The sequence below is a fragment of the Esox lucius genome, chromosome 25 (genome assembly GCF_011004845.1).
Source record: "Esox lucius isolate fEsoLuc1 chromosome 25, fEsoLuc1.pri, whole genome shotgun sequence".
Taxonomy (NCBI): Eukaryota; Metazoa; Chordata; class Actinopteri; order Esociformes; family Esocidae; genus Esox; species Esox lucius.
Window position 1 is genome coordinate 7,361,108 of NC_047593.1, and position 18,487 is coordinate 7,379,594.

General features: G+C 37.8%; 1 protein-coding gene across 1 annotated transcript; it reads left to right on the plus strand.

The window, feature by feature from the left end:
• The first annotated feature begins 4,483 nt into the window (after positions 1 to 4,483).
• LOC117594074 (keratin-associated protein 5-4-like) lies at positions 4,484 to 17,902 on the plus strand. The gene is made up of 2 exons (XM_034290896.1): positions 4,484 to 4,506; positions 17,083 to 17,902. Exons 1-2 carry the CDS (start codon positions 4,484 to 4,486, stop codon positions 17,900 to 17,902), a joined length of 843 nt encoding a protein of 280 aa, XP_034146787.1.
• The last annotated feature ends 585 nt before the right edge of the window (positions 17,903 to 18,487 follow it).

Below are 18,487 nucleotides of genomic sequence, written 5' to 3' on the forward strand. Positions count from 1 at the left end.
CATCATGGAGCCTATAACGATTAAACATTGTTTAGCTTCCCAAAAAAATACAGGAATAAAGTAGAAATTGTTTATATTTGTATAGTCTTGGCAAGCCAGCAAAAAACTGTTACTGTCAGGAGCCTGGTGTGCAGTATTGCAAATTTCCACCAGGTAGCCATATACAGTGGATTTAAAAAGTCTACACACCTCTGTTAAAATGTCAGGTTCTTGTGATGTAAAAGAGTGTGACGAAGATAAATAATCTCAGAACCTTTAATGTGACCTATAACGTGAACAATTCAATTGAAAAACAAACTGAAATCTTTGAGGGGGGAAAATAAAAAAATATATAACTCACAATAACCTGGTTACATAAGTGTGCACACTCTTAAACTAATACTTTGTTGAATCACCTTTTGATTATATTACAGCACTCTTTCTGGGTAGGAGTCTATTAGCATGGCACATCTTGACGTGTTAATATTTGCCCACTCTTCTTTGAGCGCTCAAAATGTGTCAGATTGCGAAGACATCTCCTGTGCACAGCTCTCTTCAGATCACCCCACAGATGTTCAATTGGATTCAGGTCTGTGCTCTGGCTGGGCCATTCCAAAACGTTAATCTTCTTCTGGTGAAGCCATGCTTTTGTGGATTTGGATGTGCGCTTTGGGTCGTTGTCATGCTGAAAAGTGAACTTCCTCTTCATCTTTCTAATGGACGTCTGAATGTTTTGGAACTGTTCATAATTCCCTCCACCCTGACTAAGGCCCTGGTTCCAGCTGAAGAAAAAATGCCAAAAAACATCATGATGCCACCACCATGCTTCACTGGGGGTATGGTGTTCTTTGGGTGATGTGCAGTGTTGTTTTTGCGCCAAACATACCTTTTGGAATTATAGCCAAAAAGTTCAACCTTGGTTTCATCAGACCATAACACATTTTCCCACATGCTTTTGGGATACTTGATGTTTTTACAAACTTCAGTCAGGTTTGGACGTTTTTCTTTGTAAGAAATGGCTTCTGTCTTGCCATCCTACCCCATAGCCCATTCATATGAAGTATACGGGAGATTGTTGTCACATGTAGCACATAGCCAGTACTTGCCAGAAATACTTGCAGTTCCTTTAATGTTGTTGTAGGCCTCTTGTAAGCCTCCCTGACCAGTTTTCTTCTAATCTTTTCATCAATTTTGGAGGGACATCCAGTTCTTGGTAATGTCTCTGTTGTGCCATATTTTCTCCGCTTGATGATGAATGTCTTAACTGTGTTCCATGGTATATCTAGTGTATGTGGTGCCGAATGTAAAAGTTAGGTACATTTTTTTTACCTGATACATTTTCAACATTCAGCTCACTTTCCTCACATTTAGCGCATTTCCCTCACATTTGAGACAGACATTATATAATATATATAACATATCTAAATGTTAAATCTAAATGTTATATCTAAATCTAAATGTTAAATGTTAAATCTAAATGTTATATCTTAATCTAAATGTTAAATCTAAATGTTAAATTTTATTTGAATATTTTCTAAATATTTAGCTTTACACTTGGCGACACATTTAGATATAACATTTAGATTTAACATTTAGATATACATTTAACATTTAGATTGAACATTTAGATATAACATTTAGATATAAATTTAACATTGAACATATATATATAATTTCTGTCTCAAATGTGAGGAAAATGCGCTAAATGTGAGGAAAGTATGCTAAATGTTGAAAATGTATCAGGTAAAAAATTGTAACCAAACTTTTACATTCGGCACCCCATACTAGTGCTTTGGAAATTATTTTGTACTCTTCTTCTGACTGATATCTTTCAACAATGAGATCCCTCTGATGCTTTGGAATCTCTCTGCGGACCATGGCTTTTGCTCTGAGCTGCAACTAAGAAAATCTCAGGAAAATCCTATTAGAACGGCTGAACTTTATTTGTGATTAATCAGAGTCACTTTAAATGATGGCTTGTGTGTAATGACTTCTATTTAACATGAATTTGAATGTGATTTGTTAATTCTGAACACAGCCACATCCCCAGTTATAAGTGGGTGTGCACACTTACACAAACAGGTTATTGCAAGGTTTGTATTTTTCATTTTTCCCCCTCAAATATTTCAGTTTGTTTTTCAATTGCATTGTTCACATTATAGGTCACATTAAAATTGCAAAATGTTCTGACATGATTTATCTTTGTCTCTTTCTTTTATATCACAAAAACCTGGCATTTTAACAGTGGTGTGTAGACTTTTTATATCCACTGTATTAGCCAAATGGAACCTAATTCTTTGAGCCGAATCATCTCATTATCTTGATCCACCAGATAGCAGAACATAACTGTATATGTACTAAGTAGTTTGTACTAATGGCAAAGCTAGTTCAGTTTATCTATTGATTTTTAGCATAGCTGGGTGCTAGATAGCAATAATGTTTTTACCAGCTACACAAGGAGCTAATGTTAGCTTGCATAAACCAGAAATATAGCAACCTACAGTATACAATCACACACTATATTGGCAAGAACTGAATACGTTTGCGTGTACAGCTCTGATCAGGTGAATAAGCTAATTAACCTGGTACTGCAGGCTAATAAAAAATAATTCTGTGCCTTGGAGTGGCCATACAGAAACGCTAAGTTGGTCAATATTCCCCTCTAGTGATTGCCAATATGTTATCAAAATGTAGCCAAATCGAACATATATTTTACACCAGTCTGTTTTTAAAGACAGAAACATTAATTAAACTTTTATGTTTTTGTCAATGAGACTATTGGGAGACTCTGGTTTCCTTGGTTTTTGTCTCTTCAGACAGGGTAGTATATGATATCTGCTGGAGTTTTTGGCTATATGTCGAAAAGATGTTGGTTAATTACTTATGAGGATAGTTGACCCTCTAAGCATTTCTGAAAATTCACCACAGAATACCGAAAAAAAACTCTGTGTGACTTCACCCACTGCAGTAATAGGTGTATTCACTGCTGTTGGTAATGTCAGTGGGGTGATGTATTTTCACGGGGATAAATAATTGTTGTATAGTTATTGGCAGCTGTTATGGGTTCATATCTTGGTGGATAATTAAGATTATTCTTAGCTAAGATACATATCTAAGATATTACTTTAACCATGATACCAACTTGATGACAGGAATATGATGCTGTACTTTTGATAGAATTTTTAAATAGAATGTTTTTAGTTTTTTATTTATTCTTGGATAATATGTGTTCATGCTATTTTCCACACTGATTTGACTAAAATGCTATTATTGTGCTATTAATACTAAGCTAAACTATTTAATAGGTTGTATATAATAATAATATGAATATAATAACAAGTCTTTGACACTGTTTCTTATAACCCATCTTACCTTTACAGCTAAATAGTATTTACACAACAAAATATGGATCCATTTTCAATAGGACCGAGGTTACAGGTTTCCGGTAAGTGGCTTTGGCATTCATTAATTTATTTGTAAATGATTAAGACACACAGATTAAGACTAGCCCTGGACTATCAAGCTCAAATGATCATTATTTTTCAGTTCAGGACCAGTCCTAATCTGTGTTAGGAAAAACGGCCCTCGATGTGTCATTATCATAGAAAACAAATGTATAACTGATTTGCATTGTGAATTCTTATCAAACAGCGCAGTCACTAGTTATTTGGACAGTGACAGAATGTATTTTGTTTTGCCCCTGTACTCCAGCATATTGGATTCAAAATGAAACTGTGAATAAGAGATTAAAGTATAGACTTTCATCGTTAATTAAATTTCAATCCATAGATCCTGAACCATGAAGGAATTACAGTCCTTTTTACACACTGTCCCCCTACAAATGTTATTTAGCAAACAAGCAAGCTAGCAAGTTTATTTATATAGCACAATTCATACATCAAAGCAATTCAATGTGCTTTACAAAGGAAAATAACAAAAATATATGAAAGTACAATAACATAAAAACTGATACTCAAATGAAAATATCAAAACAAATGAAAACATAATAATAATAAAAAATTCAATAAGAAAACGTAAAGATAAAAAATGGGATAAAAACATAGGAAGCTATAAGGCTAAACAGTGTTGTTAAGTTTAAGTGCTCAGTCATAGGCACGTGAGAAGAGAAGTGTTTTTAACCTGGATTTAAAAAATCATACGTTTGGGGCACGTCTAAGATCTTCTGGTATTTTATTCCAGTTGGGTACAGCATAACTGCTAAACGCAGCTTCTCCATGTTTAGTTTGGACTCTGGGCTCTACAAGCTGACATGCGTTTATGGATCTAAGAGCCCTGCTCGGTTTATTTTCTTCAAACATATAAGAAATATATTCAGGTCCTAAACCATTCAGAGATTCATAAACTAAAAGCACCACATTGAAATCTATTCAATAACTGACTGGAAGCCAATGCAAAGACTTAAGAACCGGAGTGATGTGCTCTGTTCTCTTGGTCCTAGTTCTCTTGGTCCTGAAAGTCGAAATTAGCTACATAAATAGTAAGAATGGTGATTCTGCGCTGCTTCGGGTAAGATTTATTGTTAGATAAGCACTGTATGTTCAGCAAGTAAAATGCATGCTCAATTACAAAACTCCTTGGTATCTACAGTATCACAGTGTATTTGGGGTCATTTTCCAGCTGATTAACATGTACAATTGTTTTGTTTTAAATCCAATTTGGTAAACCAACAACATTTGTGTCACTGAACGAATAATTATGAATAGCTGTTGTTTCCCAGTGAACATTCAATTATGGGGGACAAATGATTACATTTCAACAATGCCAGCTCAGTTTCTAATGCCAATGATTAATGATTACATTAGAAATGAGATAATTGAATTATTAAATGTTTTCATTTAATAGAAAACACATTTTCAGCTGATTGGCTGACTTAATCATTTTCATATATCTGTGTTCCAGTCAAGGTTCGATTGCGGTGGACAGTGTACTCATTTTCAACAATATCACCACCGTTCCTAATAACAGTGATGTGGTAGCTACTTTCGTACAGGCTGCCAACAACTCTAATTTCTCCCTCCCAGTGAACACAAGCACTGTTGTGGCTCAAAGTAAGTCTCCTATCAAACATACATATTGTTACCTTTGTTGTACATAATGGTTTATTTAAAACATGATTCGTTGAATTTTGTTGCGCTATTTATTGAGTTAGGGGTTTACCAATATATTTGACCTTTGTTTTAAAAATAATTTAGAAATACATGCAGTCATGTGAAAAAGAAAATTCCCTGGAAAGTTGATTTAAACATCTTCGCTTCAACACTACTGATATTTAAAGGTAACCCAATTTAACAATCAATTGACACTGACATTTTACTTGGCAAACATTTTTTCATCAAAAATAAACAGAAACACAATTTCCTAGTGCTGAAAAAACAATCCCTATTGCTAACTTTCCTTTTGTCTCTTACACCAACTGGGATTTTTTGCCCACTCTTCTTTATAGTACTTCTTCAACTGTGTCAGGCTTCACAGACTTTCATGAATCCACGGCCTGCTTCAGATCCTCACAAAGCGTTTTGATAGGATTGAGATTTGATCAAGACTTCGACTTGGTCATTCCATAACCACTAAATTTCTTCTTTTGAGCCATTATGTTGTTGGTTTATGCTTGTGTTTCAATCATTGTCCTGTTGCAAGATCCATGTTGCGTTCAGCTTCAGCTTTTTGACAGCTAACATTCTCCAAATAATTCATGGTTGACTCAATTAATTATTGGCAAGTTGGCAAGGCCCTGACACAGCAAAGCAGCCCCAAACCAATATAACGGATATAACCACCAACTCCATGCTTTACAGTTGGTATGAGATTCTTCTTTTCAAAGGCAATTTTGCCAAACATGGTGTCTAGCATTGCCGGCAAACAACTCCACCTTTGACACCTGGAATTTTGGTCTTTACCCAGGTGTTGTCTGGCCAACGTCAGTCATGTCTTGACATTCTTTTTTGAGAGCACAGGCCATTTCCTTCCTGACCTCCCAGGTAGGCCAAATGTGTGTAGTCTCTTTCTGAAGATCTACTGATGGTACCCTGAGTTTTTTGGATGAGCACCTTTTGTTCAGCGGAATTTATTGGGACAAAGTGTCCTTTGTAGAGTGCCAGTGGGCTGGCTTTTTCTGGTGGACTTCAGAATGCTTGGAAAATACTTTTTTAACCCCTCTTTCAGATACATTTTGACATGATGTGTTATCACACTGTGTTATCACACTCCCATAAGACCAAACCAGACCAAGTTTAAAATCTATATTGAAGGCTTGACCCGCTAAAAGGATTTTCCTGATTCCATTACAGCAAATGTATCTGATGGCAAAGGTAGGAACTAACTCATTGCATAAACATTTTGTTTATTTTAATTGAATAATTTTTTGTGAATTGTTTAATAGGGTTACATCAATGCATGTGGTTGGAATGTAGCTCAAATGTCCAAATATATCAAATGAAATAAACACTTTTCAGAAGGCATACTTTCTTTATCACATGACTGTGTGTGTGTGTATATACAGCTCTGGAATAAATTAAGAGACCACTGCACCGTTTTCTTTCCTTTCCAAAAAAGTCAAAATGGAAGGTTTTGAGTGAGGAACAGAAGGGTTAAACTTAAGAGACCACTGCAAATTGAATGCTTCTGTTCCTTACTCAAAAGTATCCTTCTCAACTTTTTTGGAAAGGAAAGAAAAAGGTGCAGTGGTCTCTACATTTTTTCCGTAGCTGTATATATAAATAATAAGACATCAGGGGGTGTGGTCTATGTCTAATATGGTATGTCTTCGAGCAGTTCTTAAAAAGCATCCCTGATTAGTAGTAAAAAGTGATGTGATGTCGTACCCATGGTGTATGGTCTCATATGCTTCACACCACCCGATTTATACATACAAATTCAATTATACTGTACATCATACTGGTAATTATAGTTGGTGTACATAATGGTTAGTCTAACTCTTCAAATGCTATTAAAATTGTGCTAATCTTATCATTTTCCCCCCACTAAATTATGATTATTACAGGTGTCGTTACAACAGAGGCCCCAACCACAGTTTTAACTTCAACCATAGCCACTGTGCCAGCAACATTCCCTTCTTTGAATGTGACTTCACCTCTAACTAATGGGTCAACAACATCGCTACAAACACCCCTTTTCAACACAATCTCAGTATCAAATGATACCTCAGCAACACAATCAACACCAACTGTCAATACAACTCCATTTGCTCCAAACAATGTGACAACACCAACAACACTACTTTCAGCTCTAACTAATGGGTCAACAACATCGCTACAAACACCCCTTTTCAACACAATCTCAGTATCAAATGATACCTCAGCAACACAATCAACACCAACTGTCAATACAACTCCATTTGCTCCAAACAATGTGACAACACCAACAACACTACTTTCAGCTCTAACTAATGGGTCAACAACATTGCTACAAACACCCCTTTTCAACACAATCTCAGTATCAAATGATACCTCAGCAACACAATCAACACCAACTGTCAATACAACTCCATTTGCTCCAAACAATGTGACAACACCAACAACACTACTTTCAGCTCTAACTAATGGGTCAACAACATCGCTACAAACACCCCTTTTCAACACATTCTCAGTATCAAATGATACCTCAGCAACACAATCAACACCAACTGTCAATACAACTCCATTTGCTCCAAACAATGTGACAACACCAACAACACTACTTTCAACTCTAACTAATGGGTCAACAACATCGCTACAAACACCCCTTTTCAACACAATCTCAGTATCAAATGATACCTCAGCAACACAATCAACACCAACTGTCAATACAACTCCATTTGCTCCAAACAATGTGACAACACCAACAACACTACTTTCAGCTCTAACTAATGGGTCAACAACATCGCTACAAACACCCCTTTTCAACACAATCTCAGTATCAAATGATACCTCAGCAACACAATCAACACCAACTGTAAATACAACTCCATTTGCTCCAAACAATGTGACAACACCAACAACACTACTTTCAGCTCTAACTAATGGGTCAACAACATCGCTACAAACACCCCTTTTCAACACAATCTCAGTATCAAATGATACCTCAGCAACACAATCAACACCAACTGTCAATACAACTCCATTTGCTCCAAACAATGTGACAACACCAACAACACTACTTTCAGCTCTAACTAATGGGTCAACAACATCGCTACAAACACCCCTTTTCAACACAATCTCAGTATCAAATGATACCTCAGCAACACAATCAACACCAACTGTCAATACAACTCCATTTGCTCCAAACAATGTGACAACACCAACAACACTACTTTCAGCTCTAACTAATGGGTCAACAACATCGCTACAAACACCCCTTTTCAACACATTCTCAGTATCAAATGATACCTCAGCAACACAATCAACACCAACTGTAAATACAACTCCATTTGCTCCAAACAATGTGACAACACCAACAACACTACTTTCAGCTCTAACTAATGGGTCAACAACATCGCTACAAACACCCCTTTTCAACACAATCTCAGTATCAAATGATACCTCAGCAACACAATCAACACCAACTGTCAATACAACTCCATTTGCTCCAAACAATGTGACAACACCAACAACACTACTTTCAGCTCTAACTAATGGGTCAACAACATCGCTACAAACACCCCTTTTCAACACAATCTCAGTATCAAATGATACCTCAGCAACACAATCAACACCAACTGTAAATACAACTCCATTTGCTCCAAACAATGTGACAACACCAACAACACTACTTTCAGCTCTAACTAATGGGTCAACAACATCGCTACAAACACCCCTTTTCAACACAATCTCAGTATCAAATGATACCTCAGCAACACAATCAACACCAACTGTCAATACAACTCCATTTGCTCCAAACAATGTGACAACACCAACAACACTACTTTCAGCTCTAACTAATGGGTCAACAACATCGCTACAAACACCCCTTTTCAACACATTCTCAGTATCAAATGATACCTCAGCAACACAATCAACACCAACTGTCAATACAACTCCATTTGCTCCAAACAATGTGACAACACCAACAACACTACTTTCAGCTCTAACTAATGCATCAACAACATCGCCACAAACACCCCTTTTCAACACAATCGCAGTATCAAATGATACCTCAGCAACACAATCAACACCAACTGTCAATACAACTCCATTTGTTCCAAACAATGTGACAACACCAACAACACTACTTTCAGCTCTAACTAATGCATCAACAACATCGCCACAAACACCCCTTTTCAACACAATCGCAGTATCAAATGATACCTCAGCAACACAATCAACACCAACTGTCAATACAACTCCATTTGCTCCAAACAATGTGACAACACCAACAACACTACTTTCAGCTCTAACTAATGGGTCAACAACATCGCTACAAACACCCCTTTTCAACACATTCTCAGTATCAAATGATACCTCAGCAACACAATCAACACCAACTGTCAATACAACTCCATTTGCTCCAAACAATGTGACAACACCAACAACACTACTTTCAGCTCTAACTAATGCATCAACAACATCGCCACAAACACCCCTTTTCAACACAATCGCAGTATCAAATGATACCTCAGCAACACAATCAACACCAACTGTCAATACAACTCCATTTGTTCCAAACAATGTGACAACACCAACAACACTGCTTGTTAGTTCATCTTCAGCTTCAACCAATATGTCAACACCCCAAATAACAACAGTCAATGGAACTTCAGCTCACACCAATGTGCCAACACCAACAACACTGCTTGTTAGTTCATCTTCAGCTTCAACCAATATGTCAACACCCCAAATAACAACGGTCAATGCGACTTCAGCTCACACTAACGTGCCAACACCAACAACACTGCTTGTTAGTTCATCTTCAGCTTCAACCAATATGTCAACACCCCAAATAACAACAGTCAATGGAACTTCAGCTCACACCAATGTGACAACACCAACAACACTGCTTGTTAGTTCATCTTCAGCTTCAACCAATATGTCAACACCCCAAATAACAACAGTCAATGGAACTTCAGCTCACACCAATGTGCCAACACCAACAACACTGCTTGTTAGTTCATCTTCAGCTTCAACCAATATGTCAACACCCCAAATAACAACGGTCAATGCGACTTCAGCTCACACTAACGTGCCAACACCAACAACACTGCTTGTTAGTTCATATTCAGCTTCAACCAATATGTCAACACCCCAAATAACAACGGTCAATGGAACTTCAGCTCACACTAACGTGCCAACACCAACAACACTGCTTGTTAGTTCATCTTCAGCTTCAACCAATATGTCAACACCCCAAATAACAACGGTCAATGGAACTTCAGCTCACACTAACGTGCCAACACCAACAACACTGCTTGTTAGTTCATCTTCAGCTTCAACCAATATGTCAACACCCCAAATAACAACAGTCAATGGAACTTCAGCTCACACCAATGTGCCAACACCAACAACACTGCTTGTTAGTTCATCTTCAGCTTCAACCAATATGTCAACACCCCAAATAACAACGGTCAATGGAACTTCAGCTCACACCAATGTGCCAACACCAACAACACTGCTTGTTATTTCATCTTCAGCTTCAACCAATATGTCAACACCCCAAATAACAACGGTCAATGCAACTTCTGCTCACACTAACGTGCCAACACCAACAACACTGCTTGTTAGTTCATCTTCAGCTTCAACCAATATGTCAACACCCCAAATAACAACGGTCAATGCAACTTCTGCTCTCACTAACGTGCCAACACCAACAACACTGCTATTTGGTTCATCTTCAACTCCAACAAATACATCAACACCCAAGATAACAACCGTCATTGCAACTCCAACCCCAACCAATTCCTCAGCACTAACTTTTAGTTCAACTTCAGCTTCAACAACAGTTACGACTAGTACTCCCACTACTACAACACTGGCCCCTATAACACCATTTGTCCAGTTAATGTTCAAATTGCAGGAAACCTTTACAGAAGACTTGACAAATGTGACTTCACCTCAATTCAAAGGACTAGCAACCAATGTGACTACAGCGGTAAATACATTATCTTTTTCATAATTCACAGTATTTGGTTACTTTCTTTGAAGTCTATTAAATTAATTTTGTTCGAATGTTAATTTAAAACAAGTACAAAGTTGTGTAAACCACTGAATTAAAGAATAGTTCATCCAAATACTGTACATTTTTTAGTGAAAACAGTAGACTGAGCATTAATAAATGTACAAGAAAATATACAAAAAATATGTAAGGTGCAAGAATTGTCCAGTCGAGGGTTGTGTGTGTATGTGGGGTGTGTGTAGATTTGTCCAGTTGAGAGTTGTGTGTGAATGTGGGTAGGGGTTATAGATTTGTCCAGTTGAGAGTTGTGTGTGTATGTGGGGTGCAGGCTGTATTCAGTTTGGCTACAGGGGCATTTTCGTGAGGCGTACTGCTGTAGGAAAGAAACTGGTCTTGTGGTGAGAGGTTTTGGTCCTGATAGACCTCAGCCTTCTGCCAGAGGGGAGAGTTCTGAATAGTCCATTTCCAAGGTGAGTGGGATCAGCCCCAATATTTGCCATCCACCTCCACATCCAGGAGGTGTACAGTTGTACTCAAAAGTTTGCATACCCTTGTAGAATTGGTAATGTACCATTTGTAAAGAAAATATTAGTGAGCAGGAAAAAAATGGTTGTGACCATAAAGCTCTATTTTGGTCTCGTCACTCCAAATTACAGTGTGCCAGAAGCTGTGAAGAGGGTCAAGGTGTGGTCAGGCATATTGTAACCTGGCTTTTTTGTGGCATTTGTGCAGTAAAGGCTTATTTCTGGCAACTCGGCCATGCAGCTAATTTCTTTTCAAATATCATCATATTGTGCTCCTTGAAACAACCACATCGTCTTTTTCCAGAGCAGCCTGTATTTCTTCTGAGGTTACCTGTATTTCTCCTGAGGTTTTTCTTTGTGTCCCGCAAAATTCTTCTGGCAGTTTTGGCTGAAATATTTCTTGGTCTACCTGACCTTGGCCTGGTATCAAGAGATCCCCAAATGTTCCACTTCTTAATAAGTGATTGAACAGTACTGCCTGGCGTTTGCAAGGCTTTGGATATCTTTTTCCATCCTTTTCCATCTTCATAAAGTTACCTTGTTAAGCAGGTCTTTTGACCAGTTGGCTCAGTATCTTGCCTGCTCAGTACTACTGGAGGTGCAGCTGTTTGTGTAAAGGGAGCAGGGGGTATACCATGGTATATTGATAATTTACTACGCCTTGTTGCTTAAATTATTAATTATTTGCTTCTGGCTACAGCCTGGAGTGAGCATATTAGGATTGTTGAATAGCATCAATGGACATAGGTGATCTTCAGCATTTTAGTCACAGCTGCTGAAATAATAGCTGGAATTTAGTTACGCAAAACAGGGCATATATTCCTTATATAGCCACAGCAAAAGCATCTATGCATCTTCTACTCTGACATTGTGTATATTGGGTAGGCACTTTTAATGCAGATTTACCTTCCATGCAAAATGTACTTGGATTAGAGCATTCTACAATAACTGCAAAAATAAGTATTACAAAAAACAACATACACATTGTTTTAACTTGTGGCTGAAATGTATATTATTATGGTGCTTTGAAAAGGAGATCCAGCAGGACACAGGAAAGCATTATGATTAAGTTTGATCCTTTGATGTGTTTTTGAGTGTACATTTTTAGTTTAGCTTTGCTTACAATGTTTTGTCAATTATTGCACTTTATTTATTGCCTGATACTAACCATAATGAAATAATGGATAATTGTATAAATGAGGATTCTACCATAAAGTAAAGCTAATTTCACCCTGTATAGATTTTGGATGAACTAATAGTTGAAAACCTTGTAAAAAATATACGTTTGAACCATTAACAGTACAAAATGGTTGAACAATTCCAACATGCTCTATAGTGGTAAGCTTACTCGTAAATTTCAAAGAAAGTATCCATAACTTCAACCATGATATCAAATTGATGACCATTTCCAGAGACAAAATAGAAACATGTTGCTGTACATTACATTTTCAAGGTACCACATTTTAAATGTATTATTAGATAATGCTTTGTTCTCAAGTCCTCTGGTCGGTTAATTCCTTGAAATAACTCTTTATCTTTACAGCTGAACATTGTTTATAGTGCCAAGTATGGATCACAGTTCAATCACACAGAGGTTAGAGGTTTCAGGTAAGTGGCTTCGCTGTGCTTTATTTGAATTAATGTTTATAGATATGTAGTTAAAGATGTATTCTGAGACTTTAGGGAATACACCCAACAAAATGGAATTTTATCTAATTAAAAAATAAACTCATTTTAAGCTGAAACTGTAATATGTTGTAGAATCACTACCGTGCCTCAGAATTCCAATTTGAAAATGAGTGCCATGGGGAACATACAGCAGAGTCCATAAGTATTCGGATGCAGACAGAAGTTTGTTGTTTCCACACAGTCTTCCAACACACTGGATTTATAATGAAACAGTGACTAAGAGGTTTTAAAGTGCAGACGGTCAGCTTTAATTGAGTGTATTTACATCCATAAACTGTGAGCCTTGGTAGAATACATGGCCTTTCCATACTGTCCATTTCATTTTATTGGACCAAAGGTAATTGGACAAATTAACATAACCTTAAATAAAGTCATCATATTTAGTACTCAGTTTCCAATCCTTTGCATTAGATTACGGACTGAAGATTGCAAACCATAGACATCACTGGATGCCGGGTATCTTTCCTGGCGATGCTTTGCCTGGCCTGTACTACAGCCATCTTCAGTTCCTGTTTCTTTTGGGACATTACTGACTTTCTGTATTCTAGTCAGCAAGTAAAATGCCTGCTCTTTTGGATTTGATTGGGGGATTGACTTGATTGGCCAGTTAAGAAGATTCTCTTTTTGGCCCTGAAAAACACCTTCCGTTCTTTAGTAGCATGTTCGGAGTCATTGTCCTGCTAGGTGAAGGACCTCCAATGTATTTTGAGGCAATAGGTCGGATCTGAGCAGACAAGATGTTTCTGTACACTTCAGAATTCATCCTACTGCTCCCACACTGTACCTTAACCCCATCATGACTGTATCATTTCAAATCCAAAGTGATTGAGTACAGAGCCAAAACAACAAAACTAGTGTCACTGTCACAAATGCTCATGGACTGCACTGTATCAACAGATACCACAGTCTGTACTTTTCTGGGACCTGTTTTTGCTCCACAGAGCGTGTTTTTCCTGTAGTGGCCAGAACCAGAATCACCTTTAAACAATTCAATGTTTACATTTTACATTTTTCACAGAAAGGACATTTTCAGCTGATTGGCTGACTTAATCATTTTCATATATCTGTGTTCCAGTCAAGGTTCGATTGTGGTGGACAGTGTGCTCATTTTCAACAATGTCACCACAGTTCCTAATACCAGTGATGTGGTAGCTACCTTCGTACAGGCTGCCAACAACTCTAATTTCTCCCTCCCAGTGAACACAAGCACTATTGTGGCAACAAGTAAGTCTCAAATATTATTTGATATTACAGGCAAACTGTTGCCTCACACACCTTTGTAATTACATTGTATCTTTTATTTTTAATATTTTTCATTCACAAGGGGATGATTAATTTATGACCCTTCAGTTGAGAAATTAATACCTCCCACAATCTAGATAAAGTCAAATTAATGCTAGTAAGCTTTTTTCACCTACCTAACAAGTTGTGAGTTGTCTTCTTCTTGCTAAAATCATCCTTTGGATGTGCTCGTCCAAGGTATTCATTGTCTATTGAAATCTGGTTAACATAACGGTGTATGAACTTCTGAATCCCAAATAAACCTCTCCTCCCTCCACCTCACCCTCCATTCACAGGTTCAGCCACACTGCCACATTTGCATAGATTTTCTAGAGCTGTGAAAGTGAACATTATCAAGGGTGTAGTGACTAATTGGACCCTCCAGTGGCACCATCCTAGCAAAGTGGACTCCCATAATAGACCACATTATTTATGAGCTTGTGGAATTTCACACCAAACATTGGCCAATCAGGCCTACATATATACTTTTTTATGAGTGATTTAAAGTCTTGACACATACACAAATTGTTAAAGAGGTGAATTTCAGGGGCATTTGTATTATTTGAATTTCATACATGTTTATTTAATAAAAGGGGTCCACAAATTAGCCTACATCTTTCATGAAATCAGTATGTTCTGAAATTCATGCATTTAATAAATCACTATCCACACGGTTGAAGTGAATTAGTTTTAGTACTTGTATTAGGGTAAAATTAGGCCTTCAAAACATTATTTTAATTCCCATCAATGTCTCTGTCACTAACAATTACAGTCATGGGTGAGAAGTGTAAATGTGTACATGATCAGTAATTTATTGATATCCCATTATCTTAAATGCCAACCACACTTGTACATACAGTTATTTAATGTGAACTTTGTATATTTTTCATGTATTATGTCCCTATATGTTGGTAATCTAAAAAGATTTCACCCCATTGCTTCCTGAAGCACCACCCACAAGTTGGGTTGGCTTGATGGGCAACTAATATTTACCATACGGTCAAGCTGCTCCCACAATAGCTCAATAGTGTTGAGTTTCAGTGACTGTGCAGGCCACTCCATGTATGCCAGCTGAATGCTTCTTACCGTAAATAGTTCTTGCATAGTTTGAAGCTGTGCTTTGGGTCATTGTCCTGTTGTAGTAGGAAATTGGCTCCAATCAAGCAACATCAACATGGTATGGCAAGATATGCCGTCCATCTTCAAGATCCCTTTTACCCTGTACCAAAGCACCCCCAGACCATCCCATTTCCTACTGAAACTAATTTAATGTACAACCCCATTTCCAAAAATGGGTGAAAAGAAAATGCAATGATACGCAAATCATTTGTCCCTATATTTAATAGAAAATAGTACAAAGACAACATATCTAATGTTTAAACTGAGAAATGTTATTGTTTTGGAAAAAAACACATGCCCATTTTGAATATGGTGCCAGCAACACATTTAAAAAAAATTGGGACAGGTGCATGTTTACCACTGGGTTGCATCACGTCTTCTTTTAACAATACTCTGTACATGTTTTGGAACTGAGGAGACCAATTGCTGTAGTTTTGAAAGTGATATGTATTCCCATTCTTGCTTGATTAAGGATTTCAGCTGATCAACAGTTCGGGGTCTCTTTTGTCGTATTTTTCATTTCATAATGTGCCAAATGATTTCAATGGGTGACAGATCTGGACTGCAATCATCCCCTCAGTCCATCTTAAATGAGCTCTGGCCCATAGAAGGCGGCCGCGTTTCTGGATCTTGTTTATATCTGGTTTCTTCTTTGCATGAGATTTAACTTGCATTTGTGGATGTAGTGATGTACTCTGTTCACGGGACAATAGTTTTTGGAAGTGTTACTGAGCCCATGCAGTTATGTCCACTACAGAACTGTCTATTTTTAATGCAGTGATGCCTGAGGGTCCAAAGATCACGGCCATCCAATATTGGTTTGAGACCACGGCCATCCAGTTGACCTAATTAGTTGTGTGATGTTCCAACAGGTTTCGTTTTTTAGCATTACAAAACTTTTCCAGTCTTTATAGTTGCCTCTGTCTCAACTTTTTGAAATGTGTTGCTGGCATCATTAATCTTTGAAGAAACAATAAAATTGTCTCAGTTTCAAAAATGTATATGTTGTCTTATTACTATTTTCTATTGTAGATATGCTTTAAATCATTGCATTCAGTTTTTTTTTTACTTAAAAAAACAACAACAACGTTTTCATAAAAAACAAGGAAATTTCTCACTTACCCCAAACTTTTTAACTGTAGTGTATCCTTAGAATCTATGAATTTGGATTATTGTGTAATATTTCCTAACATGCTTTAAGTAATAGCAAGTGAATTAGCAAAATATAATTTTCTCTAACAACAAAAGCGAGTGAAAATGAATTATCCCTGGTGTACTTACTAGGATAGACATGTAAACAAAACATGTTTCAATTCTTTAATTGTAAAACATTTAACTATGATTATTCCAGGAATTGCTCCAACAGATGCCCCAACAACAACAGTAACAACTGCGGCTGTTACTTCGACATCAACATCCAATGTGTCAACAACACAATCCACACCAATCATCAATCCAACTGCTACGGCAACTGCTACGGCAACTGCTACGGCAACTGCTACGGCAACTGCCACTTCCATTGCCTTAACTACCCAGCATGTGACGTCAAATGCTATAGCAACTGCTACTCCAACTGCTACGGCAACTGCCACTTCCATTGCCTTAACTACCCAGCATGTGACGTCAAATGCTATAGCAACTGCTACGGCAACTGCTACGGCAACTGCCACTTCCATTGCCTTAACTACCCAGCATGTGACGTCAAATGCTATAGCAACTGCTACTCCAACTGCTACGGCAACTGCCACTTCCATTGCCTTAACTACCCAGCATGTGACGTCAAATGCTATAGCAACTGCTACTCCAACTGCTTCGGCAACTGCCACTTCCATTGCCTTAACTACCCAGCATGTTACGGCAATTGCTACAGCAACTGCTACTCCAACTGCTACGGCAACTGCTGCTCCAACTGCTACGGCAACTGCTGCTCCAACTGCTACGGCAACTGCTGCTCCAACTGCTACGGCAACTGCCACTTCCATTGCCTTAACTACCCAGCATGTTACGGCAATTGCTACAGCAACTGCTACTCCAACTGCTACGGCAACTGCTGCTCCAACTGCTACGGCAACTGCTGCTCCAACTGCTACGGCAACTGCTGCTCCAACTGCTACGGCAACTGCTGCTCCAACTGCTGCTACTACAACCCCCACATCCACCACAACCACCACAGTCATATCAACTGACCCTCCATCTCCTACTGAAGGAACCCTGAGATTTCGGTTCAGTCTCAATCAGATTTTCACCTCAGATCTCAACAACCCGGCATCTTCAGCTTTCAAAAGTCTGGCCAGTATGGTGATCACAGCGGTAAGTATACATATATGTTAAGAGCAATACGGTGTACAGGACACCACAGCAGAGAGCCTGATATCAGTGGGCATTCTATTGTTAGATCCAAAGATTATTCAGATAGAACATACCATACTCTGGGACCTCCCATTTGAGAACAGAGACCTTTTAACGGTTGTCTTAGTGAGGACTAAAATACATTGGATTTGAATACATTAATTAGGATAAACTGTTGTTTCCAGGGTGAACTTTTCCCCAAAGGATACATACAGTATGTTTAAGAAACAAAATAAAAACGTATTACAGATCTATACACTTTTTAAAGTAAAATTTTTACTGAAGAGTTTTTAATATTGCACTTTCAACATTGCCTGATTAGTAATTTGGTTCCCTTGCCTTGTTTTGATATATCTACTCCTTGTAGCAGCTTGTGTGCTGTGAGCTCAATTGAGGTAGAAGGTAGTTTTAATTTTCTTTTG

Bases quoted from the DNA above. Each gene is read 5' to 3' on its own strand.
- LOC117594074 (XM_034290896.1), top strand. From the start codon at position 4,484: ATGGTGATTCTGCGCTGCTTCGG. The intron at 4,507-17,082 runs GTAAGATTTATT...TTGCTCCAACAG, and splicing joins GTGATTCTGCGCTGCTTCGG to ATGCCCCAACAACAACAGTA.